Source organism: Anopheles coustani, chromosome 2 (assembly GCF_943734705.1).
Source record: "Anopheles coustani chromosome 2, idAnoCousDA_361_x.2, whole genome shotgun sequence".
Lineage (NCBI taxonomy): Eukaryota > Metazoa > Arthropoda > Insecta > Diptera > Culicidae > Anopheles > Anopheles coustani.
In genome coordinates, this window is record NC_071289.1 from 3,998,681 (window position 1) to 4,024,499 (window position 25,819).

The following is a 25,819-nucleotide window of genomic DNA, read 5'->3' on the forward strand; positions in this document are numbered from 1 at the left end:
TAGTTATCACCCAATGGATCCTAATCGGGAAACGATCATCAAAGATCTGATGATTGGTTGAATTGGGAAACATAACGGACAGCGTACATTCTGACACTTAATCCCCAGGGCAGCTCCAAAGCTTCATATTTATGCATTTGTCGGATATTTTGGTAGATATCCCTTGCATAGCTATGACCTTCTCCGTACATCCGTGTCCCTATCCACCTCGACATCAACTCCATCGGACATTAAAGCTTACAAGTAGTGCGATTATCAAAATGCGGGGACGTCTGTCCCAGTTCCACTTAGGAGCCATTTTCCAGCAATGCGTCCTTTTCGCCGTCACCGATGTGGTTCGAGCTAGCGTTGGTGCTATTTTTCCCCTCAAGCAGCGGCGTCTGGACATCACTGGCATCTTCGGCCGATCCGGCTGGCTCACTTCCGTTGAAAAGATTCGATGACCGCACGCTCGATGCGGCCGTTTTGCTGACAGTGGTCTCCAAGGTGGAGATGCTGCTGCTCGTGTTCGAAGTTGTGGTAGTGGTCTTCTCCGTGACGACCGTCAGGGTGCTGCTGAGTTTGCCTGCTTGCTGATCCTGGGTTATCTGACTGCTAACCTTCATCTCTACGTACTCTTGGTTGAGTCGCACGCTGTTGGGGCTTGTCGTGCCGGATGAGACGGAGTGAGGCTGATGCGCTGGGGAAGTCCCATCGGTTGGTGGTGGAGCGAGTGCTGGGGGACTCTCCTTGGACTCGTCCACCTCCTGGACCGTCTCCATAGCGGTGAGGTTTTGAAGGATCGGGGAAGCCGTCGGAGCCGCCGGTCGGGGTACCTTCCCTTGCAGATAGTACGTCATCAGCTGGCCCTTGCCCTTGACTGCCACAAGACCACGCTGCTCGAAGGTGTAACCGAAGGTCTGCAGGATCTGGCAGGTTTCTTCCGTTACCTGAATAGCGCCGGCCTTGCCCGTACTCTCCATTCGTGACGCCACATTAACCGTGTTACCCCAGATGTCGTAGTGTGGCTTGCGGGCTCCTATAACTCCGGCCGTAATCGGACCATGGTTGACTCCCATCTTCAAGACGAAGTGATTGAACGACTGCTCGTTGATGCCCTGCAGGGCTTTCTTGAGCTCGAGAGCGAACTCCACCAACAGTGCCAGGTGAGCCCACCGAACCGAAACGGGATCTTCCGGTTTGACGATACGCGACGGATTGAGTCCGCTCGCCGCCATGTACGTCGAGCCGATGGTCTTGATCTTGATGATATCCTGGAACTGGGGCAACTCCAGCAGCTACAAGAAAGGGACAGCTGTTTCAATACCAAGGTTACACGCCAACACCACTTCCGGGAACTTACCGCATCGAAATCGGAAATGACCTCGTTCAGGAAGCGCAAACACTCCAACCCCTGGTTGTTCACCGTTTCCTCCGAGTAGAAGTCGGAAAAGTTGGGCATGCTGGCGAAGAGCACCCCCACCTCGGCGTAGCTCTGCGAGTACAGGTCGTCGTGCGAGCGCTTCCGGTTGCCCATGAAATGTTCGGCCACGTGCATCGGCAGCACGTTATACACGAGCGCCTCGTTCCGCCGCCGCATGTCACTCGCCTTCTCCTTCTGATCGATCACTTCCGTTTTCCACATGAATATTACACGATCTACTTTATCGATCTGCACACGGCAGGCGGGGGGGAGGAGAGAGAACGAGAGGAGCAGAAAGAAAAAACCCATAATTAGTAAGCTTTAGCTACCGAATTTCGGTTAATCGGTAAGCGGAATCGCTTCGGTGCCGGGTGGCGGGTCATTACGTGTCTGGCGAGGAAAGAAAGTGCTATCGTCACGGCAACCAGCAGCGCGGACAGCGTGTAGCGCAGGGGGAACCTGTGGAAGAGAAAGAGAAGGGGAAAGGGAACATTCTCAAATTACTACCGACCACAAGACTAGATGAAACAATCGAACGGAGGGTGTTGTTTTTCACCCTTATACCACTACACTTACACGTTAAGAATACCAAAGTCCTCGTTTCGGAATGCCTCATCCAGATGGAAGATGTTCACGTAGCAGTGGGTCGCTGGAGGAGCCGAGGAGGTGGACCGTCCGGTTCAAGGACACGTTCACGCGGTCAGAAAGGAAAAGCAGTAACGAACCATAAGCACACCGTCGTCGAAGGTGAGACGTTAAAGGGGCGTGGAGGAAAGGGTGTGAAGGAATGTGGTCTTCATCAGGGGAAAGGAACCGACCGACAGGGTCGAGAAGTTAACTAGGTTTTGCCGACCACCGGCACCTCCGTACAGGCACAGGACGATTAGTGCGACGAATTCCCATGGTGTAACTCCCGCCTGGGATGGGTAGAGGTTAATGGCCACCGAAGGTTCGAAGAAAGTTCGCCATCCGATGGGAAAAGAGGGAAAACGGGGGCGGCTTCTCTCACCCGTGAAGCTATTACTTTTTAATTAGTTTGTGCTAATAGTGGTCAGCAGGAATTATTCCACGAAATGTATGAAACTCTTGAGTCCTCCCTCAGGGTGGGAAATGGGGAAAGGGTCAGGCGCGTCAGCCCAAAGTCCAAGTTTTCCCCTGCTAACCGAGGCAGTAAAATGGCAGTTCGACGGGCACAAGGAAAAGTAAAACGGACAACGGGCTTCGTGCAGAAAGTTATAGTTTTTTTTTTCCCCAGACGGTAGCCATTTAAATGCCACAAGCTTTTCCGCCGGAACGGAGATGAATAAAATATTGCTGCCATTAAAATGGACAAGACCATGGAGTGTTTGAATAAAACAAACATTCAAAGATGCTGGTTGAAGATAAGGAAAGAGAAATATTGTTGAAGAAGTTCCGAGGCGTCTGTGAAGAGTTGTTGCTTCCTGTCGATAAAACCAATCGGACTCTAGGTAATAAACGAGCGACGCTTTTCCCACATCCGGGTGGTGGTGGTACGTTCCGCCTCGAGGGTATGAATAAATTTAATCAATGTGCATGTGAAAGTGCATCTCGGTTCACCGCAGGCCGATGTCAAGCTGGCAGTTATGAACGTTTGTGGCAAATTGGTGCTTACAGGACTCTTGACAATACTTCGCAATCGGATAAGTCGGACGAGACCCGTACCTGTTCCGGGGGCGAGACCATCAACCCATCAACCAGGAGTCTGCTGGGAATCACGTCCGCACGTCCTACAGTTGTGGACGGTCGGTGTAGGACACTCACGAGGAATCATTGGGAGGATAGGTTTGGGAAGGTGCATGAGCATTGAGGTTTGAGAAATGCTGTATTTACCGGTTATGATGATCATTAATAAAATTTTGCTGAGATGCGATAATTGCGTTATGATTGAGGTGGCAATTAGTATTAAAACGGTATAGTTACTGAAGTACGACGGAAACAGACACACACTGGACGGTTCCATCTCGGTCGAGGCGAACGACACGTTGGTGATGTTGAGGCTCAGCGGTGTCCGATGGGAGGCGGCCAGCTGCCAGACGGATTCATTTCATCCCATTTCCGGTACACCCAGGATCCGTTCATGTAAAGTTACAGAGTAGTAGAACGAGTAGATAAGACGATGCATTGTAAGTACCATCGTGGTGATGGGTTTTATACCCTTATTAGACGAGGAATGTATCCGTCATATTTTTCCAGAAGTTTTCTGCCAAACTGAACTTTCGACTGGAATTTATATGTCAAAGTGGCGATTTGTTTACTTTTTGCTCTGTTGTTTGCAACAGATTTTTTTATTACTCTAGGTTGAACAATACGCTAAATTCAATCGTGAAAATGATCAAATAACTGAAAAACCCTTTTATGGAACTTTTCGTTATTACACGAGCGGACATCATTTTTGGGTCGAACGCCCTGTCAGAGCCTACTTTGACAGTAAAAGGATGGAAAAATATGACAGATACAGCATTTCCCCGCTTTTGATTCCAAAGTCCCATCAAAACACTAACAAGTTTCAGGTTAGTGTTTCTTTATTCTCATGTTTCTGTTGTTGTGATCTTTATTTTTATTTCATCTGACAAATTGCGCTCTATAATGGCAACAACGCATCATCGATGGCATGGTAATATTACCGTTCTATAAAGCCATATTCAATATCTAACATGTTTCATCTCTCTGTCGATTTGCGTCCAGTAGGCGACGAAGGCCAAAATCAAGGTTTGAGAGCTGTCAAATCGTCAAGCGAAATGAAACATGTTAGATATTGACAGTGGCTTTGTAGAACGGTAATGTTGCCATGCCATCGATGATGCGTTGTTGCCATTATTGAGCGCAACTTGTCAGATGAAACCTGCTACTAGTCAGTGTTTTGATGGGGCTTTGGAATAAAAAGCCGGGAAATGCTGTAAATTCCTCGTCTAATAAGGGTATTAGCGTGCTTCAATGAGCTGCATAGGGCTCGAACACTTCTTTGGCTAACCAAAACGCTCGTTGGTTTCGCACTTTTTGGACAGCATACACCGTCTACTAATAGCTAGATCTACTCACCATGTCGCTCACGTTCGCAACTCCCAGCAGCAGGACGATAATGATGGCCGTGGATTTTCGCAAGCTGGTGCTATCGTTGTACCGTTTGCTGTTGAGCGTGATGAAAGCGGGCAGTATCTGTAGAAAAAAAGGGGGGAAAAGTGTGGAGGAAAGCGTGTCGTCAACAAGGTTCGGCAAAGCGGCAACAAGCGCCTTGTCACGGGCGCTTGCGAAACAATGCAATAATGTGCGAAATCACCCCGGCAGCCTTCTAATTCCCTTGCGGCGTTCCCTTTACAATCCTTAAGCCCTTTTTGATAAACACACACACTCACACAGAATGGGTGGGGAAAACTTCTATTGCATGGCACAATGCTTTATGCTTATTTTGTATGCAACTGCCAGCGACACGCTCGCGATCGGACACAAAAGGAGGAGTGAATTAAATAAATCACCCAACACCCATCAGCAGCAACTGGTTTAGTGGAACGTGTTTCCACGGATTTTTTCCACCGCTGGATGAAATCTGCTTGAATAGGAGCGGTAGAAGTGAGTGAAATCAGTTTTCCATTACATCCATTTCGATTTCGCACATTTGCGCGAGGGAACCGTTCTGCAAATCTACTCGCATTTTAGTTTCCCGAGTGTTTCGTGGACCGTTTCACACCGAGAAAAGTGCAACCGTTGCAAACATGAGTGATGATTTATATAGCACCCCCGTGGTCGTGCACTCCATTCTTACGCCGTTTAAACTCGCTTTGTTTGAATAGATAAATGGATGAAGAAAAATTACACCACCGACATGGTCGCCACGGAGGACCGAGAACGCGAGAGAGCGTGGCACGGAATGAATAATCATGTTCCGTTTAGGACAAAGCGCATCCCAGTTGCCCTGGGATGGTCCCAGGACGATCGGTTTTTCCAAACGGAACAAGGGAAACCCCCCGCAAAGAAGCTCGCGCGAAAATGAGAACAACGTTGCCACGTCCGGCTGTCGTTTATCCTTACTGAAAGGATTTCTATTTGCCCACGGATGGAAAAAGAAGGCTTGGGAAGGGTGTTGGGAATACCGAGCCATGTTTTACACTCGCCGTTACTAGTGTTCGCAGCCAAATCGAATCGCCCGACGATTGTTCCTTCCGTCCGATGTGGTGTAAAATCGTTATTTATCGGCGGATAAAGGAACAGGATTCCCCAGGACGATGGTGTCCGTCGTGTGGACGTAGGACACAGCGGTCGACTTGAAAATCGGTTTCCATCTCGTTTCCCCCGGACCCGGTGGTTAGCGTTAACGCGGGTTCGTTTCACGATCCGAAGAGAATAACCATATGGTGCGTAGTGCTACACGCGAAATCGATTGAAAGTTTACGACAAGAAAAGTTTAAATCGTTTTATTTTATGATCCCCAACGGCTGGATCCTACGCTGTGTCCTTCCACGCCGTCAGTCAGTTTTCCCAAAATTGAGAATTGTAAAGTGCGTATCTAGAGGTTTCTGATCGAGCTTAATATGTATTTTGAAGCGGTATTTCTATGGGTTTTCATACTTAACATGGCAATACGAGTGAGTTTCCATAAATTAGAATCTTTTTCTCCTCCTTGTGTGAATACGCCCTCTGTTTTGCGTTTGCTTTAACAAGTTTTAAAGGTATCCACATGTTTTATATTGCAATTGAGATTCCACTGATCTTATCTTATCTTATAAAAAAATGCATTGATCTGAAAAGCTCAATATTCTTGTTTGCTTTCAATCATCTCTGGGCAAAAAGTTTCCTAACGCTGTGTACAGGGTGGCATCGTAGAAGTGATACACTTATTTGAGTGTTTTCTGAAAAACTTTTTGTGTCGCATACATGGGTATATTTGGATAAATTAACATGTTTAAAATTGATGTACAAAACGTACACTAAGTGTTCAGTAGACTCGCGTATAATTAAATATTTAACATTTGCAAGGTCTGAAAAACATTCAGATTAGGCAGACTGTCTGTCTGCCTCAATTTAAGTCTCATCTCAATTTAAGTTAAATTATTTGTCTTCCGGACCATCAAGCGATACGAGGAGACAGGCACGGTTATTCTAGAGAAGAAACCGGGTAAAAAATGGAGAGTCCGGTTATTTAAGATATGGGACGAAATGTCGGATGAAGTTCTGCGTGCGGTCTGCAACGACTTCCATAAGGTTCTACGGGCCGTTATCAGGTGCACAGGTGAAAGATTTGAAATAAACTAAGTGAAATGCAAGTTTAATAGTAATAGATGTTATTTAAATTGATTACGAAGATGTATCTTACCTGGTTTCAATTTTATTACATAAACAAAGTGTATCACTTCTACGATGCCACCCTGTATTTACACACTCCATGTTTTTTCCACTTAGTGTTATTAACAAAACAAAAACAAAATGTAAAACAATTGGTCTCATGAGAAATTAAAGCGAATGAATTCACTCAAGAAATAGTTCATTCGTTTTCAATATTTCATTTCGTTTGATATTAAGCCTCAAGTAAAGGTTGATATCGTTTCAAAAACTATTATGTTTCATTGTTTCGATTTTGAGTATCCACAGTTGTTTCAAGTATAAGTATTCGCGGAGGAATTGAAACAGCAAAGATAAAAGTTTTGTTCATTAAATTACACTGAATGTTCGAACAAGAATAACATTAAGGCGAAATGGAATAAATAGCCTTCGTGCGCATTCAACCCATCTCGGGACTTGTGCCCAAGATTGCCTTTAGGTATGACTACAGCGAGGTATTTGCAAGGCCATTCGGGTAGGCAGACCTCCTCATTTCCGTTCGCCTTGTTTGTTGCACGGGCAAATAGAATCGCATTTATTATTATATTTACTCCCCTGGAGACTTACCCCGGTGAGACTCTCCGCGACCGAGATGAACACCATTACGAAGATGATCACCAGCGGCGGTATCACGATTTCGAAGTGCACCGCCGTCCTGTCGTTCAGCGTTGGAGGGCGCGCGTCATCCATGGTCCAGGGTGGAGGAAAAAAAAAGGAAACATCGAAAGAACGAGAAAGGATTGTGAGTGAGAAAAACAATTCGAGCGAAAAGAAAAAAAACACAGGTAAGTCCGGAACTAATTAGTTAGCGGTGCAGTGCAGTCGCGACGCAAAAAAGATAAATAAATCAACCTTGGTTACCTCGGAAGCACCAGGATGGCGTAGAGGATGGCCACGAGCTGCACCAGGAGGGCGGCCAGCAGGGGGACGGCGCTGTGCGGCTCGCGGTACTCGTTGTAGGCCGTTTCGTGCGCTTTGTCGTTGAACGTGAGGAAGATGGTCGTGTCCTTGCTGATTTCGCTGTGGCCGTCGCGGCTGACGAGCTCCTTGCGGAGGCGCATCTTGTAGTCCTCGCAGGCTTTCTCCTCCTCGAGCGCGTCCGCCGCCTTGTCGTCCGTGGCCGGCGTCGACGGTTCGTCCCCGTTCGCTACCGCTTCCGCCTGGCTTGACTCCTTCGTTTGGCGCAAGACGACAACAGAAACAACAAGAATTAATGCCTCATCAGCTGGTCGAAGCGGGAAGTCGATTCGGGGTTCGGAGCTCCTTGGAACGGACGTGCGAGATCCCGGCGTTGCCGTGCGGATGATAACACTCGTTCCAAAGATAGCCAACGTTCTTTGGTTCCCTTTTTTTCCGCAATGAAAATTAATTGCTATCAGCTCGCACACCCCCGACGGCTTACCTTCGGTTCGTCCTCGTCGCGGAAGATCTCCGACGGACCGTCCGCCTCGATGACAACGTCTTTCGGATCGGCCGAACCGTTTTTATGCTCCGACGGGCAGAACTGGCGATGGAGTAAAGAGCAATCGTCAGCATTTTATGGGGAAAAACAACCAATACACCGGAATGAACAGAAATTTATTGGTGGGCTCTTTGTTTATGGCTCGAGGCCACAGGCGGGGAGTGTGCGGAAAATTATGAACCGAGCGAGATTTATTAAATTCCCACGAAACGCCCCCACGAAAGCGTTTGCTCCGATCGAAGGCCCCCGCGTAATGGAAAACCAATGTCCAGACGGGTCCCAGGAATCCGATGGATATTACAGCATTTTACTGACGGATCGGTTCGGACGCGCGAGACTTCCGGCGGCGGAAAAATCGTTCCGCCAAACCCGGGTCGAGCATCCGCCTCAAAACGGTAGTTAATTAATAGGCTACGAGCAAATCAGTTTCACCCGAGCATCTTAACCCTCCGGACGGCCGGAAAAACCTTGCCCACCCGTGGTGGATGTTTTCCTTGACTTGTTTTATCCTGTCTGTTTGCCGAGTGAAAAACGGACGATTGTCGGGGCCGGTCGCTAGGGTCCTCTGTAATTGTATTAATCATGAACCCCCTCGCCCGGACCTCCAAGCCGGACTAATGAGGACTAACATCAAGGCTCACGACTCTCACGGGATGTCCGCTTACGTCGTAAAGGCTCATATCCACGCCGTCCGTTCGGTGGCGATTTGGGCGGAAAAACGGCCTTTGTCACGCTGTGGGACACAACATAAATAAATCTCGAGTGGGCAAATTTCTTCTCCATACGAAAGGAAAACGTTACCTTTTATTTCCATTACCCTGGCGAAGTAAAAGCCGTCTCCACATTTGCGACCCACGTTGGGATGGGAGAATGCCGTGACATTCGAGTTCCAAAGCGAGGAAAAAGACAACACAGGTAAAAGAGGTACGATTATCGGTGACATTTTCCTTCGGTTGGGACCGCTTTGTCTCTTTACGGAGATATCCCACAGATGGATCTCTTAATCTTCCCAGTTGACACTTGAGATATATGTATTTCGGTGGATTTCGGGGAAATAGATCCAACAAATCTAACAGAGGGTTACGTCTAAACGTCCCCGAAACGTAAATATACTCTTCAGAGTGTTGAAGTGAATATATGCTTTTTCTCAACGTGGAAGTAAATAATAGTCATTCCATGACCTTCAGGAAAAGCTTTTCGCCCTAGAGCAAACCGTTCGGTAATTTTCACTCGCAATTTCAGTCCGAAGTTTCCTTTTTGGCCAAGATCGTGCCGAAAGCATTATCGAATCAATTGATGGTTGAATGAAAACGTGAAATCAAATTCCGCTAACAGCATTCGACAGTGCTGCTATAATGGGCCACACTTTAATGTTCTCCCTCCGGGGGGTTTTTTTTTCGGGCCAGTTTGTAATGGAAAGCGAACAGGATAAAATTCTCATTTCGACGAGCAACGCCGAGGGCTTCTTGTGCTCGTTTTGGAAAACTCTTAGTGTAAAGGGAGGGATGAGGCGAAAATTGTAATAAATGGTACCGACTTCATGCGTGCTTACAGTGATTAGATTTCTGCTCGACCGTGATGAGCCTTTAAGCGTATTTATGGGCACGCACGAGTTCATACCTACACACATACACCTACACACACACATGGAGTGATGATTTTTTACGGTTGCTTCCTTATGGTTTCTCACTTTTTCCCCAAAAACCGACCAAACCGGCGTGTGGCGACGAAGTGAAAATATGTGTGAAAAATCGACGGCTGCTTACCGGCTTCAGTACTTTCGTGATGAAGTACGTCTTCAGGCCCGCTATCCGGAGTGCCTCCTCCCGCTTTTCACCGAAGGCCGGCTCGACCTCGAACTCGCCGTTCAGAAAGCTGAGCGTTTTCTCCGACAGATGAACGCGGCTGCACGAAGGAAATGGTAAAGAAAATAAAGGATGAGTTTCGATTTCGATTTACTTTCCTTTCAAGGTTTTTTTTTCTCGAGTTTTTGGCTATTTGAAATTGAAAAACGATCGAAAAGGAAATTCAAGCATTTTTTATGAAGACCTTGGAGGGAAAAAGTAGAATTTTAATGTTTACCGTGGGTGAAAGTTTATCTACGAAAGTTAGGAAGGTCCCATTTTGAGGAAGAAAAAAATAAGGAAAGAAAAGAAGGAAAAAGGATTCGATATTGTCACGCCGCAGTGGGCTTGGTCAATATCCCGGAATTGCAGTCACCACCAGATGGAAACCGGTAGGAAAATGGTGGTGGGAGCTCGAAGTCAGTCAAGCGGAAACCGAAAGTGTTGGAATAAAGAGGGAGTAAAAAATACAAGTCCACCGTCCTTTTGATCCCTTAGTCGGTGGGAGTTTCCTTTTTCTTTTGACTCGGGACTGCAAAACGGATCAGCGATAGCGAATTGATCTTATTCAAAGTTACTTCGGCCTCGGGGCGGTGGCAAGTTCCCGGAAATCCGGGAAGTCCCGTCATTTTTCAAAGGCTCCAATCGATTGGCCCCAGAACTCCAAGCCCCCCCGTGTGATTATGCAGATTTTCCCGGCGGGGCTTTTCTATCTCATGTTTGAGGCGGAAAGAAAAGAAAAGGGGACCCGTTTTGCAGACCTACTGAAGCGGTACATGATCCTTCTTTTTTTTTTTTGGGGCCCATTTTGTCCACTCACCCAGCCTTTCCGCTCGACTCCATCTTGTTCGCCAGCTCGACATCCTTCGAGTAGACATCGAACTGCCACTGGCGCTGGCCCAGGATCCCGGCCAACACCGCACCGGTGTGTATACCGACGCGCATATCCACCGGCGAGTTGGTCTTCTGCTGGACGTACCTGTTTCGGGAGTGGGGGTGGGGTGAATTCAAGGAAATCGTAAGTTGGCGAAGAAATTGACAGGCGCGATGCGAGCCGTATTCCTTACTTGATCGCCTTCACCATCGAGAGGCCCATGTGGACGCACAAGACGGCATGATCCGGCCGCTCGACGGGGGCTCCACTGATGCAGTAGTAGCAGTCGCCGAGAATTTTTATCCTCAACTGTTGATATTTCTGCAAAAAAATAAAAGCAAAGGGAGCAATGAAGCACCAAAGTCTGGAGGGGGTGAAGCAGCGAAAGTTCGTCAAAGTCCTCATAAAAGTCTACTTGTCTGTTAGGCTAGTTCCAATCCTCTTCAACCTATTGCTCGTTCTTTGGGGGGGAACAAGAATCTATTCAGACGGAAAACGACTAGGACAAGGAGGAGTAATGCCTTTTCCATACACTTCCGCATTGGAGACTGTTTCATCTCTACAGGAGGTATAGCATCAAAAAAGGAAAAAAGGAATACTACAGAGAACATGGAACCCGAACGAGCGTACAGGATGAAAAAGTTGTACTCCTGATAAGGAAAAACTGGAGCAGCACACACTCGTCACAGCGACTGCATATTGTGCTTCGGTAGGTGTTTCCTTTTTTCCTTTCCTTTCTCGTGACATATATATCAAGATACAAAGTGTCTGTGTGTGTGTAGGGTGAGAGTCTCTTGTGTCGGTTGCAGACAAAACCCCTTGGTGAGTGTCACAGTGTCTGTTGTTAAATTTAATTTATGCTCCGGTTTTCAGACCGGAGGGTTGGGGAAATGAAACAGAAACTGCGAAGGAAAGTTGGAAAACCGTTTGTTCCAGCCTTACCTCAGCTAGCCGGTCGAAGCGGGCGAAGAGTTCGTTGAGAATTTTCACCAGATCCTGGGCCGAGTAGGTGGACGAGATGGCCGTGAAGCCGACGATATCTGCATACAGGATGCTGAAACGGAAAACGGGGGGAAAACATCATCGTCATGAAACCTTTTCGAGGACCGGAAGGCTGTCTGTTGTGGAATGATTTTTAGTGTGTAGGGACCTGAATACCTACAGCTTGAATGTCTAAGGCTTGAAAATTGGCGACGCTGTCGACACCAGCCACTTTGTGGTTTTTCCAAACGACCATGATTGAGTCATATTGTAGCGAAAAGTAGATGGGATGAGATTAGACCTGGTCTTACAACACCTTTGCACCAAGCCGAGACCCAATCAAGAATCGTGCCCATTACTTGACAATGTCCATTCACATCCTGTCTCTTATCGGCCGTTGGCTCGCGTCATCCATCAAAACAATCAAATTGCAATCCTATACCGACAACTTTTTTCCATCATCAACATGATCGATGATTTTCGCTCCGTAGGCCGACCGTTTTGGTGGTATTTTTAGCACGCACGGAACCACTCCCCGGCCTGGTAACGGTTAACAACTCCCTCGGGAAAGGACGCTGCTTGAAGCTGGCTCTAATCAATGGTACACACTAACGCAAAAAAAAGAAACCCAGCGACGAGCTTTGGGGACACTCGTGGTGGTATCGAGGGACGTCGACCGAAGCTGACCGGAGCTCTAATTTGCTAACGACCGTTTTGTGGTGTGAATGTTTTGCCTGGAGATTTAGCAAATAAATAAACCCGCACCAGGAGTTCCATGTGCCTCCCTTTTTGGAGGCATTATGATGAGCAAACAATCCATTTCGGCAGCGCTGTGGGAGTAGTTCGGTTGAAGGACCGGATGTTATTTTATTTATCTGAGTGAGAGAGTTTGGTCGAACGGAAGCTGCCGGTATTTGATACTTTACCGACGGTATTTGATACGGAGTACAGGAACGAGGCCTCCAGAGACGCCCGGTGTTATTCTAGCGGAAGGGGAATTACTTTAGTTTTGCTGGGAAAATATCGTCCCTCAGTTTAATCCGTCACCATCCCAGATGGTGACCTTTTGGGACGTGACCCATTCAACCTTCTTTCGCACCTTTGGAGGAGATATGGGAGATACTCATTTGCGGAAGATGCGCCATACGGCTTAAGCGTAGATTAAGTTGGGTAAATTTGAGGAAGTAACAAATTGAAAGAAGTATTTCATTATTTCTTTATGGTTCAGACGAGTTCCATGTTAACCGTATTTAAAATGGCCGGCTATTAATTGGTTATAGAGTTAAGGTTTTATGAGAGAACTTTGACTCTTTGGATCAATTTAATTTCCAATTTTCTGTCGAACTTCTAAATTTGGTGAAGACTAAATACTTTTGAGTAGGATAGACTACAATTCACGAGATGGATATGATAATAATAGAGCTCAGAATTTGGACTCCCCAAAAAAAGTCCTTCAATATCTGCAGAGACTAAGCAGAATGAAACAGCCTAACTAATCAGAATGTACTTCATAACGCATAAAGCTCCAATTGATGTGAGTAAAGTTTTATCCTCTAACACACAGAAATAACCGTTTTCACATGGAATGTAATTACATTGTGGCTATTTCGCCGACTACCAACCCGTCGATATCACATCGCAACATGACTACAAGCTCATTATTGTCCGGAAGGACTATCGGTTACCAAATATGTTTACGTAGGTAGCAAGGATATACTCCCGGTCGATGTTATGCTTCATGCGAGCAATCGAAGATTATTGTTATCACATTTCACACGCCCAACCTAAGCTTCGCCTCAGTGCTAAGAGCCTTTGTACCTTATCTCGTGGCGGGCCATCCAGTTAGATGCTGGCGAAAAGTTCTTGCGTTCGGTACGCGTAAGAGGATTATTGGGAAAAAGTATTAACCATCAATGTTCAGTGTACCGTGCACAGTGCCTCCGATGTGCCTTTTCTGCTGCTGCTTCATTTCGGCTGTTCCGGGCGCCCAAAAACCGGGCAAATATCGGCTGCGATACTGTGGCAGGGTAGCTTTTCCACCTTCAAATTTCCATCCTCCATCAGCAGCTCAAGCTCGATTCCAACGAAAACCGCAGCCTCACATGCGCTTCCCTCTCTCTCTCTCCCTCTCTGTTTCAGGGCGGGGGGAAAGGCAAAATGGTTTTGCACGAGCATCAGCAAAAGTCAAGTCATGCCAGCACAGAACACCATGGTACCGTGACTCCCGTGATCGAGCCGAGCATCGAGCCGTCGGTTGCGGTTGGCTCGATATTCATACTGGCATTTTACCACGTGCAGTGCAGTGTGCACACGTGCAGCTGAGAGCGCCTCGAAGAACTCGTGCTAAAACCGCGAACCTCGGTTTACTTGCGGCAGATCTTGGGATCCTTGCTTGAAACAATTTTGCCCCCGGGGGATTCGGCTGCCCCAGACACATACAAAGAAGAGTGTGGTCCTGGATAGCGATAGGTGCAGCAGCGAAAATGCATCATATCGCCTCCACTGTGCTTTTATTGACACCCTCGGGGAAGTAAAGTCAAACGTGAGTTACCCAAAGTGAACTTTTACAGAAAATAAAAGAGTGACTTTCTTGAAAAAATTAGTAGATGTTAAAGTGGATTCCAGAGAAATGGGGGAAAAGAGTATTAATTAACTCTTGACGAACAAACATAAATCACATTTGAAATGGGGAAGCTTTTTCCGGGAAACTGTATCAAAGGTAGAAATGAAGCTCTTGTAAGCTTTCTCCTTAACATTCATCCATAGTTCGACATTTTAATAAAGTTAGAAAAAAGAACGAAAAGTAAATGAAACAAGACTTTACCCCACGCAACACATTTAACGTTCCTCCCCCCATAAAACCTCTGGGGACCCAGTGGAAAATGTGTTGCCATCGTAACGGACGATTTTTTCCGTGTTGCTACCGCGGCTTCACGGGGTGGCGAAAACGGATAATTTAATTTTCCAACAAACCCGAGAGCATTGCAGTAAAGTCGACGGGCGGGAAGATGACAATTTTGGGGAAATACTGCGGATCATCTCGTGTGAAAGAAAGTACCACCGACTTCGGGCAGGGAAACGTAAGGGAAACCTTCACTGCCACTATGGGAAGAACGTTTTTCGCAAAAAGAAACCATGTTTTCCTTGCACTTCCCTCTCTCCCCGACGCTGCCAAGCGAAGGAACGGTGCGTTCGCTTGGAAAATTGTTTCGCTTGACAAAAAGGTCCAGGTTGGGTGGCTTCTGGTCGAGGTATACGTCGAGGCATAAAGCTGGCGTGGCGGCTCTTCATAACTTATTAAACCAACAATGGTGCGTACCGTGTTCGGTGGCGGAAAGCGCCGTCTGGAAGCTGGCTTTCCATCGCCGGGACAGATGTTTCCGTTACAACTGCAACCCATCGTACGTTGGCACAACTCCATTTGAATAATTCTCCAAGGGGAAAGCAAAGGGGGGGGGGGGGGGCTGCCATTTGGGGAGCGGAAATACTCCATGCCTTCGAGAGGATATGTGTTCGTTTGTTTCGTGCTTTTCCACCATCTTCCTGGACATTGTAATGCGTTTGCCGCAGGAGGTTTTCCATGTACGTCCAATTGTCTTCTCGGTTGCCGTGTTTGTTGGGGTCAAAAGTTTGCCCAGGTCCCAAGTTGCCTCTCCCCGAGGTCAACCTTTCTTAATGCAAAGATCGAGCGATTTAGTTGTCGAGAACATGGGGGAAAGTTCAAAAACCTACCCTTTCCGCTCGCTCCCGCGTTCTGTTGGTGACAATTCCTGATTGGTTTAATTAAAAAACTCTCACGGGTCGGAGCAAGAAAAGTCAATTTAAAATAAGTCTAGAGGCAGATTAACTCCGACGCAAGACGCTGAAGAGCTATCAAGAAATCCTTATGTTTGAATTATGTTTTGTTTTCCCCGCAACTGTACTCGTTTCTCCTTCGTACTTTCCCAGGAGTACAGCGTGTTGGAAAAATTCTGAACACGTCCGGGCTATCGGGCCAATAAGTCACGCACTCCGTTTCAAAATCAATCCACCTTTACCGTGCGGAATTATTAGCGGATTGATTTGTGAATGGAAAGCGAATCACGATCGACGATCATTGATAAGATATACAATTTTCCCCAGAGACCATGTTTCCCTCGCATTTACTCCTTGCGGAAGGGAAATTTAACAGAAAGTGAAACAACCAATGTTATCCTTTCCGGCACTTTTCAACCTGATTGCAAGTAATCAGACTAAATGGGATGTTCAATTTTGATTGATTTGGATCCTCGGAAAAGGCTTTTCCGAAATACCATATTTCCGGGCCCGGTTACGATTCCGATTGCAAGAAAAAAGTTTCTAGAAATTCGTTAACAGGATGAAACTCAATACTGGAAATAAATCCTTTTACTTTAATTACACCACCGGGCGGAAACGAATAACCGGAAGTCTCTTATGATTAATTTTGGTTAAGAAAAGAGACAACTTTTAAGCCCATTTGGGTTGTTCTCGACGGGTCACGGAAAAGTATTCCGAAATAAGCATTGAAACCAGCCAAGAATAATGATGTCATTATGGCGGGAGAAAATGGAAAATTCAGATGAACTTTCTCATTTCCCTGTCCGTGCCGCACTTGGTGCGTAGATTTATTCTGGAAAATCCTAAGTTATTTCATCTGCCATGTTCCTTCCCCAGGGCCCCCGGGAGGATTTTCCCAAAACGACCCTCCCAAAAACTTGCCACCGCCACTGTTGATTTAAGTGCTTGATTCTTCCAATAACAACAACATTAGACGTTCCTCGTTCTCTTATCGCTTCGCAGCACCTTCTCGTGTCCTTCGTAGCCCGGGTTTTGTTTTCACTTCGGCTGGCACAATATTTCCTTTCCTTCTGGCACGCCGTCTGAAAAACTTGCCGCCAATGCTTATTTACTTATGTTTCATTATTATGATTTGTTCTTCGATTTTCCCCGTCAAACCCGCCCGTCCGATCAGGCCGTGTTTATTTTCGTGTCGTATTTGTGCCCGGGGTTTTGATTTTACTACCTTCTCTCGTGCAGTGTGCTTTTCTGCCCCGCACAAGCCGTCAGCTTCCGGCTCCAAAATCAAAGCTTTGCCTCGTCGCTGACGCAATCGACTTTGAAGCCACCCGACGAAGGAGTGGGTGGTGGGAGGTGAGTAAACATTATTTTCCTTTTCGCCAAAGTGGAGACCGCCGAAAACCGGGACAGGGGATTGTTGAAATGTTCGAGGAAATGCTTGCAGCAGCAGCAGGGGAAAACAGGAAAGAAAAACATAGTTCAACAACACGGTGCGGTTTATCGCTCCCACACGGGCTGCTTTTGATTGGTCCCTGCCGGCTGAGTTGATCGTAGCCGCACGTACGCACACACACACACACACACACACACGCTCGCGTGCAGGGTATGCAAACATGGTACTGGCCAGGACACATGGACTCACCTAACGTTCTCGTGGCGACTCATGTAGATCTTCTTGAACTGTTCGGAATTGGTTGAACCGAGATCCTGTCGCATCTTCACCGCAACGTGCTCCGGCAGCACGGAAAGCAGAAGACGTTCCTGGAATGACAGAGCGAAGAGTGAAGGGTGAAAAAGGGGGGCACGTAAAGCGAAGGAGTAAATTGGATTAGATTAAAGTCTTCTGCAGCCAGCCAGTTCGGTCGTCGTGTCGTCGTCTTGAATGCGGGAACTGCTTCGTTCTCCGTTACGAAGTGCCATTCGTAGACAGATTTGCATTGATTTCGCTTCAGCCTCGTGCCATTCAATCACATCAACCAATCCGATTTGAGTCTATTTCATCCAGTCAAGGGATGCTTTGGTGAAAGAATTCCTCGCCGACGAAACAAAACACACAACTCATCGGAGAAAGAGTCCCGGGAGCGCTTTATGGCAAAATTTTACACCGCAAATCTCGTCGGAGAAACTTTACCGCATTTACGATTGGACCTTCCTCCTTTTCTTGACCTCCATGACGGAGAAAATACAAACAAGTCCTCCACAAGACCACAATACAAAGTATGGCTCAAATGTCCCGCTCCGATCGACCGCTCGATGATGTAAAGTTCGCATTCGTGTATTTCAATGCCGCTCGGCCTGTAAAAGTGCTGACTATTTTCGATGACCAGGACATTTTGCATGAATGTGTGTGTGTGACCATTTTACGAGCTCCCCTAACAAACGGTGTTCAGGCTAATGGGGCGGCCACGCTGACCTTGGGATGTGACAGAATAATTTAGCAAACGTGCCGTATTTCTCGACAAAATGGCGGTGGGTTGGGTTGCGTTGGGTTCGGGATTTTTACGAGCGTGGCTTCCGGCATCTAAACGTGTCCCGACCTGGCCGTCTCAAGGCCACAAACAGCGATAGTTTTCAGCAACGGGGTAGCGGTTCGTTAACCAACTAGTTTGTAATTAATTAGAAACTGGCGACTGACATAAGAACTAAGCGCTGATTGACAAGATTCTAAAGAGTTGTTTCAAATTAATAGTGATGAAAATAACAACTCTTTTTAGAGATTTGAATCAGAGTGAATAATCATCACGATGATTCGGATCTTTAAATTACTCTTTTGTGATTTAAAACGTGTAAAATGATTTATTAATCTTCGAGGAGAGTTGAATCCTTAACTGGGATTCGAATCCCAAAAGAATGAACGAGTGGATAAAAGAGTCGCTAGGCGCCATAGAGATTCGAATCCCAAGATGTGATTCGAATCCCGTGTAGTGATTCACAAACTGGGATTCGAATCCCAGTTAAGGATTCAAATCAAAGGGAGTCACAAAAACTATCTGTTAGGATTCGTTCGTTCATTCAATATTAAGATTCAAATCACTCGCTCATTCTCACTCAGAGCGCACATCACTACAAATTAAGCGGACGAGGGAACATTTGGCCTTGCAAAGTTTAACTGAAAAAGGTGTAGAAAATCTTTTTTCAATCTGTCACTAGTCACCAAATAAATAAATAAAAGCGAAAGATTAATAAAGCTAGAGCTAAAGAGCCAGGAAAAACTATCATTCCAGTAAACGTAATCTAAATCACTTCCATGTTGGCTTCCATTCAAAATGGATAACAAATGGCCACATTGGCGTGTCGATGGGAATGGAGGCTTAAATCTTATGCCTGATCGAAAGCCATACCAAGCTGTTGCACTTTGCATGCTTTGTCTCTTCTTCCCAACGTATGATGTAGGGTTAGAGCGAAAGCAAATGAGAAAAGTCTCGCACCCAAACAACGCTGTCGAGCTCAATCTGTGTGCTAACAATCCGACTTCTTCCGTTACCGGACGATACCCACACGCCATACGCTTGGGCAAGGAGAAGGCTGATTTATAGCCTGACTGGGCCTCGTTTGCTAAAAGAAAGGAAAAGCCATTGGAAGGCTCGTCGGCATCTGCTTTCTTCCGGTCGCGGTCGAAAGGGGGCCGGGCACCGGGGAGAAAAAAAAACAAATGTGGACGAAATCAGCTGCCATAAATCAAACCCTAGAGGAAAAACGCGGCGGTCGGCTTATGATTGATTTATTTTAAACCTCGATGCGAAATGGCACCACACCCGGCCTCGAGGGGGGGCACCGGTACTGACCTGCTCGGCGGACTGCTCCTCGATCAGCATCTTCACCTCGAGGCCCTGCTTCGCCTCGAGAAAAGCGCGCCGTTGTTTGGCCTCGGCCAGGAAGTAGCAGAGCAGCCCGATCAGGGTGGCGGCGACGAGCAGCAGGATGTTGGCCACTTGCTGGAAGTAGAAGAAAAAGGAAGCACAAAACAAAAAGCGGTGACAAAAGGTGAGCAACTGGAGTGGGTAAAACAATGGCCGTCTACTCGGAAAAACATGATCCGGTTGGGAAGTTTCCGCAACGGAGGTGGATGGATTTATTTTTAAAACAGGATCTCTCAGCGATCCAAGGGTTGAGCAGAGGAAAACCGAGTGAGATGGACAATAAAAAGGGACAAGAAAAGATTATCAACCTACCTGCTCCCAAAAATAGTTTTCCTTCTTCGCCAGCCCGATAATTGCGTTGACGTAGGTTGCAAACGAACCGAGCCCGAGCAGGATGCCGGTGTACTTCAGCAGTACCGGCAGGGTCACGTACACTAAAAAATTAAGCAGCACGGCCCATCCGAGAGAATCACTGTAAAAGAAGAAGAAGCAGAGAAGAGAAGCAATGGAAATCATAAAATATTACTAGCTACACCGTGGCGATGCTTTTCCCGAGATGTCTGTCTACGTAAGAAATGGGCATGGGAAACAACAGTTTTCCAGTTGACTACCATTTTACGCTCCACTTCGCACATCATCCCGTTCCCGGCGTTCCACTTCGGAGCGAGTCAATAATTTGGTTTGGGATTTTGGCCCCACGTGCTTCGCTTTGTGTTTTGGTTTACCAACCTTCACGAAACGTTGTGAGCGGAAGGTGGGTTTTTGCATTTCGCTTGATTGTTTTCGTTTCTCTCTGTAGAAAGCCGGCTTAGAAGGATTTGAGATGGTTCTACTCCGTTAAAGGGCACTCTTGAAATCGATTTGTTGGTTGTTATACCATTTGACAGTTAAAGTATACAATTTTGGCATGAAATCAGAAATAAATGATAGCAACTTTTAGTGAATCCAAACTGTCATGCTTTTTTGTAAACTTCAAATCTATAATTCCATGGAAACGAGAATTGTTTCATGAGTACAATTTCTGTATCGCTTAACACCATGGCTTGAATAATTGTTTCGTTGCTCTGAAAAATTTTCGTTTTACGAAAGCAATTTATGTCATACCATTCATTTTTAATTTAAAAATTTTACAAATCTGTTCATATTTGATTATCTTTAAACGGGCTGAACAGGAATGGAAAAGGATTGTTACAGACTATCCTCTTGTTGTTCTTCAGATAGTTGTTTGTGCAATAACCTTCGTTATTAAACATTCAGTTCAGGGCATCTCGGATTATTTAAAGTTACCAATCATTTTATGTTTGTATGATTTAATATGAGCTTTACAGCTCAATTAAGTTCCATTCATTTTTCAGCCATTGAGAAGATATTTTCCAAAAATTAAACGACCTATCAAGCATGTGCTGCTGGATTTCATTATCAAAATCCATATTTATGCTGTTCAATTTCCTTCGCAAGCAATCATTATTCACCGTTCGAACAACATGCATGGCATGCTTTCGCTTTTACCTCCTAAACACTATGAGTTGTCTCTACTCCAACCACCTCTCCCTCTCCATGGCTCTACCTCTTCACCCTTCGCACACACCTCGCCTAAACCATACACCAAAATGTGTCGTGTCGTTGTCGTTACTCAAAACTCACTTTCATCCACCCACCCACCGAACAAAAACACGAGAGGAGCGTGAAACACTAAGCGCACGTTTTGACGGACCAACCACCCCGGCCCGACGCTATTTGCCGGATAATTAAGTTTAAATTAGGGGCTCTCCCTTTGGCAGGGCCATGAATATTCATTTCGAAATATTTTGACAAAAAAAAAAACGGCGCACAACAGCAACGTTTCGCGACATCCTCTTCCCAGCGAGGGGGGGAACGACGGAGGAAACTGTTCGCTCGTTCGTAGCTACATGTGTGTGTGTGTGTGTATGCATGTGCCGTCCATATTGGGGCGGCGAACAAACAGTGCCGGTGCGCGGTGCCGGAAGATGGATAAAGTTACAGCCTAAAGTCTGTCAATAACATTAATGGACTGGCGCTTTTTCATTTGTGCACTCCATTTGCGGACGAAGCGGTGCATCGGAAGCTTTGGGACACCTTTTTTTTTGTTTTTTGGGGCGTTGATGCCGGGAGCGTCAATCGAAAATGGATATTTACCATTCAACACACATGTCAACAGGAAGCAGGGTTTTGGTGGCAAGGATTAATGGTGGAGAGGCGGCAGGTTAGGTTGATTTCCACAAGCGTGTTCGCGAGTCGTACGATGGAAATGGTTTTGGAAATTCGCAAAATTGAACTCGAAAACGTGGAATAATGTTTCCCGGTGCGCCCTGAAGCATCCTTCAACATCGAGTGCTGTTATCATTTCCATCGAGTATGTGGTGATGCGAACATGAATGTGTGGACATGTTCCTATTGCTGACATAAATTGATTTCACCACGATAGAAATCGCTCACTCTGTTGCTCAAACTCCGAGTTTCCCATTGGAGGGAGAGTTCAAAGGTGGAAAGGAAGGCTGGTCCACCAACCGACGACCCAATTGATCCCTTAATTGCACTGCAAAATCTACCCCGGGCATAAATCGGATCTGCTAACTTCCCCTCCCCCCGCTCGGTGTCTCGAGGTAAAGTAATTACCTCCACCAGCATCGTCCTCGGAACTCACTGCTAATCATTTTTCTGCTTGAATTTGCAATATGCAACGGGCAAAGGTTGGTTTCCGGGATGGTTCCCGATTTCAATCGATCGCCTGATGATGAACGGGGAAATTGAAATTACTTTCAAAAGGGCTTCAATTTTCCGAACGCCGTTCGGTTATCTTGAGGGTGTTCCGTACGTGAAACACGTCCAAGAAAAGCACTAAATTCTTGCACTTTGTCCATGAGTGTGTGCGTGGGCTCTGAACCGATTCGGAATCCTGCAATCCATTTGCAGAATGTTGACTTCCCGTGTTCTAGTTTTCCCCCGTAACGGGGGTGAAGTTGTTGTTTTCTTAAGCCACTTATCCCTGCTGCAAACCGCCCTCTTGTTGACCCGCTTTGCGGCGTGCTCTCGTTAGCAGCCCCATCGTTCGTCGGGTTGAATCACGTTAGAACACAATTTTCCCGACACAATGACGACTGGCAGGAATGCTTCTGTCCTGTCTCATTCGATCTCACTCTCTTTCTCGTTCTATCTTCTCTCGGTTCGTCGTTAGCTTTCTGCCAAACACATGTACCTGTTTCATTACGGTGCATGTTGTTTGCCCGGCTTGTCCTGAGAGTGTCCGAACAACGTGAGCGAAGAAAAGAAAAGCACCGTCACCCACGGTTTGCCTCCTCCCACTCCAGCGCATTTTCCCATTGATCCGATATGATTGGTTAGGTCGACTGCATTTCCGGTCCGGAAGAAGGAAAACATACACCTTTACCGGTCGGTAACTCGTCACGCGAAGATCCAGAACCCCCCCGCCACGGGGAAGCAAAGACATCGTGGTTGAATCAACAAACAGGCACCAACGCACCAACACAGATTCACCCCCCTGCTTACCGTGGTGTGACCGAGCCTTTGAGAAAGAGCTGCAGGAAGAGCTGCGTAATGGCGAGCAGCCACGCCAGGTGGGGAGCGATTTCCCAGATGACGCCGCGGAACCGACCCCGGCCGCAGAAGCGCAGCACGATCGCCAGGACAACGTTGACGGTGAGGAAGACGCTGGTGACGGCTGGGAAAAAGAAAAGATAAAGATAAGCAACGATGCGATGCGATTAGATTACATTTGCAGAGTGTTTCCCCGGGTGTTTTCCCGGTCCGGTTGCCGGGTGCCCATTTGGGGGGATGGTTTTATGTTTTGACCGGTTACAAAATTGGGCCAATAGAAATGCAATTTATTCGTTCGTGTCACGAACGTAGCGAAGTGGATTATGTCGGTAAACAATGTAACGTTCATGTTCGTACCGCGAGGAATGTAAATCATATTTCAACACGTTGACTGCCATGTCACCCAAAAGTGGGTGACAGTTCTAAAAAGTTCTAAAAAGTTTTTTACCCGTAAACAAATGAAAATGCAACATAAAAATTATAGTGATATTTTTTGTCAATTCTTTGAGTAGCAAAATTTTTGCTTAGCCTGCAAAAATCGTTGGTTTGATAAATGTTTTAAGCAAATTTTATTAAAAAAGATTGTTCTAAAAAAGAGTGCTAAAAACGCTTGGCAGTCAACGTGTTAAGGAAAGAAAACAAAAGCGGTTCTGAAGAAAAGCTAGAAGAACGCTCAAAGAGAAGAATTGTTGATAAAATATGCAGGTTATTTGTTAAATTTATCATGTCAAACAAAAATTGTTTTAAAATTGAAATCAAAATGTTCAATTAACATCAAACTAAATGAAAGAAAAATTTACAAATACATTCTTCTCGTTATCTCGAATTAAATCAGTTTAATTTCACATCGGTCGAACACAGAAACTGAAGTAATGTTGAGAAACAGAGGGATAAAACATCAACTAAAAACAAAATGGATTACACACGGAAAGAGATAGAAAGTCGGCCGAATGGACAAGAGAACTATAAAAAAAAGCACGGCACCCACTTGACTCGTTTTTAATCAAATGCTTATTTGGTTCAAAATGTCGACAGTGACTTCGAAGGGCGAGCTCATAAAACGGCAATGGTTTGCGAAATAATTGGAAAAGTTTTGAGTGATAAGAAAAGTTCGGGCGATGGTGCGGAGTGCCCATCTTTCGTTTAAAGCTTCATTGGAGAGTTGTCTCCGCGTTTTGTTTGGTTGCTCGCTTCGTTATCTTTCGCAACGTTACTTTGCCTGCCTTTGATCCTCTGTTTGAGCTCACTCCGTTTGATTTTTCTCACGTCGCGGAAAAGCCCCATCCACGCGGGGCAGGTACTTACCTATGCTCTCGACGCTTTGACCTTGTGGCACCCCGATGGCCCAGATGTCGAACAGAATCGACGCGATCAGGTAGCAGGCGAGCGCGACCCGCTTCTGCTTCAGCGCGTACCGTTGATACAGCTTGTCGAGGACGGCATCGGGCAGCAGGACACCGCCCCCACCGACCGCCACTTGCCCCAGTTCCGACGTCCTCACCATCGTGCTCTCCATACGTTTCAACGTGTTCACTCACTTACTTCACGTTTTCTTTCGCTTCTCACAATGTCGTTCCTTTACTCACTCACTGAACTTCGATTTGCTTGCACGAAAATTCGCTTCGAAATGTCGCCCGACGGTTGCACCCACACAGGCACACTATCTTTAGCATCACTTCTAGACGACGAATGATCGACGTTGTCGTTGTCGTTGACGCAAAAGGCGACGAATAAGGGTTGAGGCTGCGACGATGACGACGATGATGCTGATGCTGCAGATGATGCCGATGATAATGTCAGCAAACGTCCGTTTTTTTCTATCCTCCCCCGTTGCTGCTTAGCCTCCCCGCTCCCGTTTGGTTTCACTCCGCCAGCTCGGGCTCGAGAGTGCGCTTCATCGTCGGCAGCCAAATGCTCGTCGCAGCAGAAGGTTCGTCCTCGGGAAAACCGCCCGCCAGTGGGACCATTATGTGTGTGTCCGCCTCGATTGGATTGACGGACGGAACGAACCCCGACGGGTTGCGGGTGATCGGCCGAGCTTCGTTTCCGCTCTTCGGTGTTTGATTAACGAGATCACATGTTCGATGTCTCGGTGGAATTGCTAGCCGCTTTTGGTGTTCCTCCGACCTGCCCGATTTGTTATTCACAGAACGCTCGTTACCGGGGGGCGTTTAGTCCACCCGACCGGGAAAGGCGTGGGAGAAGCCGTTTTCCAGCCGTCGGTCGTTGCCGAGTGGTGATGAGGCTGTAGATGAGTTGTTTAACTTTTATTTAGGTTTTCCCCCGAAGGTTTGTGACGGAGGAGCCTTGAGTGAAGTGGCTGGCAACATAAAATAGGAAGCCAGAAAATATGTGTACGTTTGAACGGAGAAAGAACTACCCGAGGAGGAAAATTGACTCGACTAAAACTGTAATTCTACGAGGAATTACCAATGTCTATATGTTCTCGACCGATTTCTCCAATCATAACCTACTACAAAGGCAAACAAAAACAAGCGTTTTTCGATCACTTTTCACGCTGTTCACCGAGAAAACTTGTGCACGATTTATCGTTATTTAAAGAGCTAACTTTCCTGCGGCCGTTTATCTACTCCCGCGGCCCCACAATTGCTCCACTGGTGCGTGGCATCAATCAAATTGACCTGATACGTGCCAGCTTTGCTCACAGCGAAAGCGCCCGGTTGTCGA

At 46.5% G+C, this 25,819-nt stretch overlaps 1 protein-coding gene across 1 annotated transcript; it reads right to left on the reverse strand.

Moving 5' to 3' along the window:
* Positions 1-269: 269 nt before the first annotated feature.
* LOC131267513 (adenylate cyclase type 3) lies at positions 270-24,635 on the reverse strand. Its single transcript, XM_058270409.1, has 18 exons — positions 24,437-24,635; positions 23,084-23,255; positions 19,868-20,027; positions 19,481-19,630; positions 17,338-17,456; positions 11,859-11,970; positions 11,110-11,237; positions 10,863-11,021; positions 9,965-10,103; positions 8,139-8,240; positions 7,598-7,908; positions 7,304-7,391; positions 4,463-4,579; positions 3,254-3,449; positions 1,979-2,051; positions 1,789-1,861; positions 1,343-1,651; positions 270-1,277 (listed from the first exon to the last, which is right to left on the reverse strand). The coding sequence occupies exons 1-18, from the start codon at positions 24,633-24,635 to the stop codon at positions 288-290; spliced, it is 3,597 nt and encodes a 1,198-aa protein (XP_058126392.1). The 3' UTR covers positions 270-287.
* Positions 24,636-25,819: the final 1,184 nt, after the last annotated feature.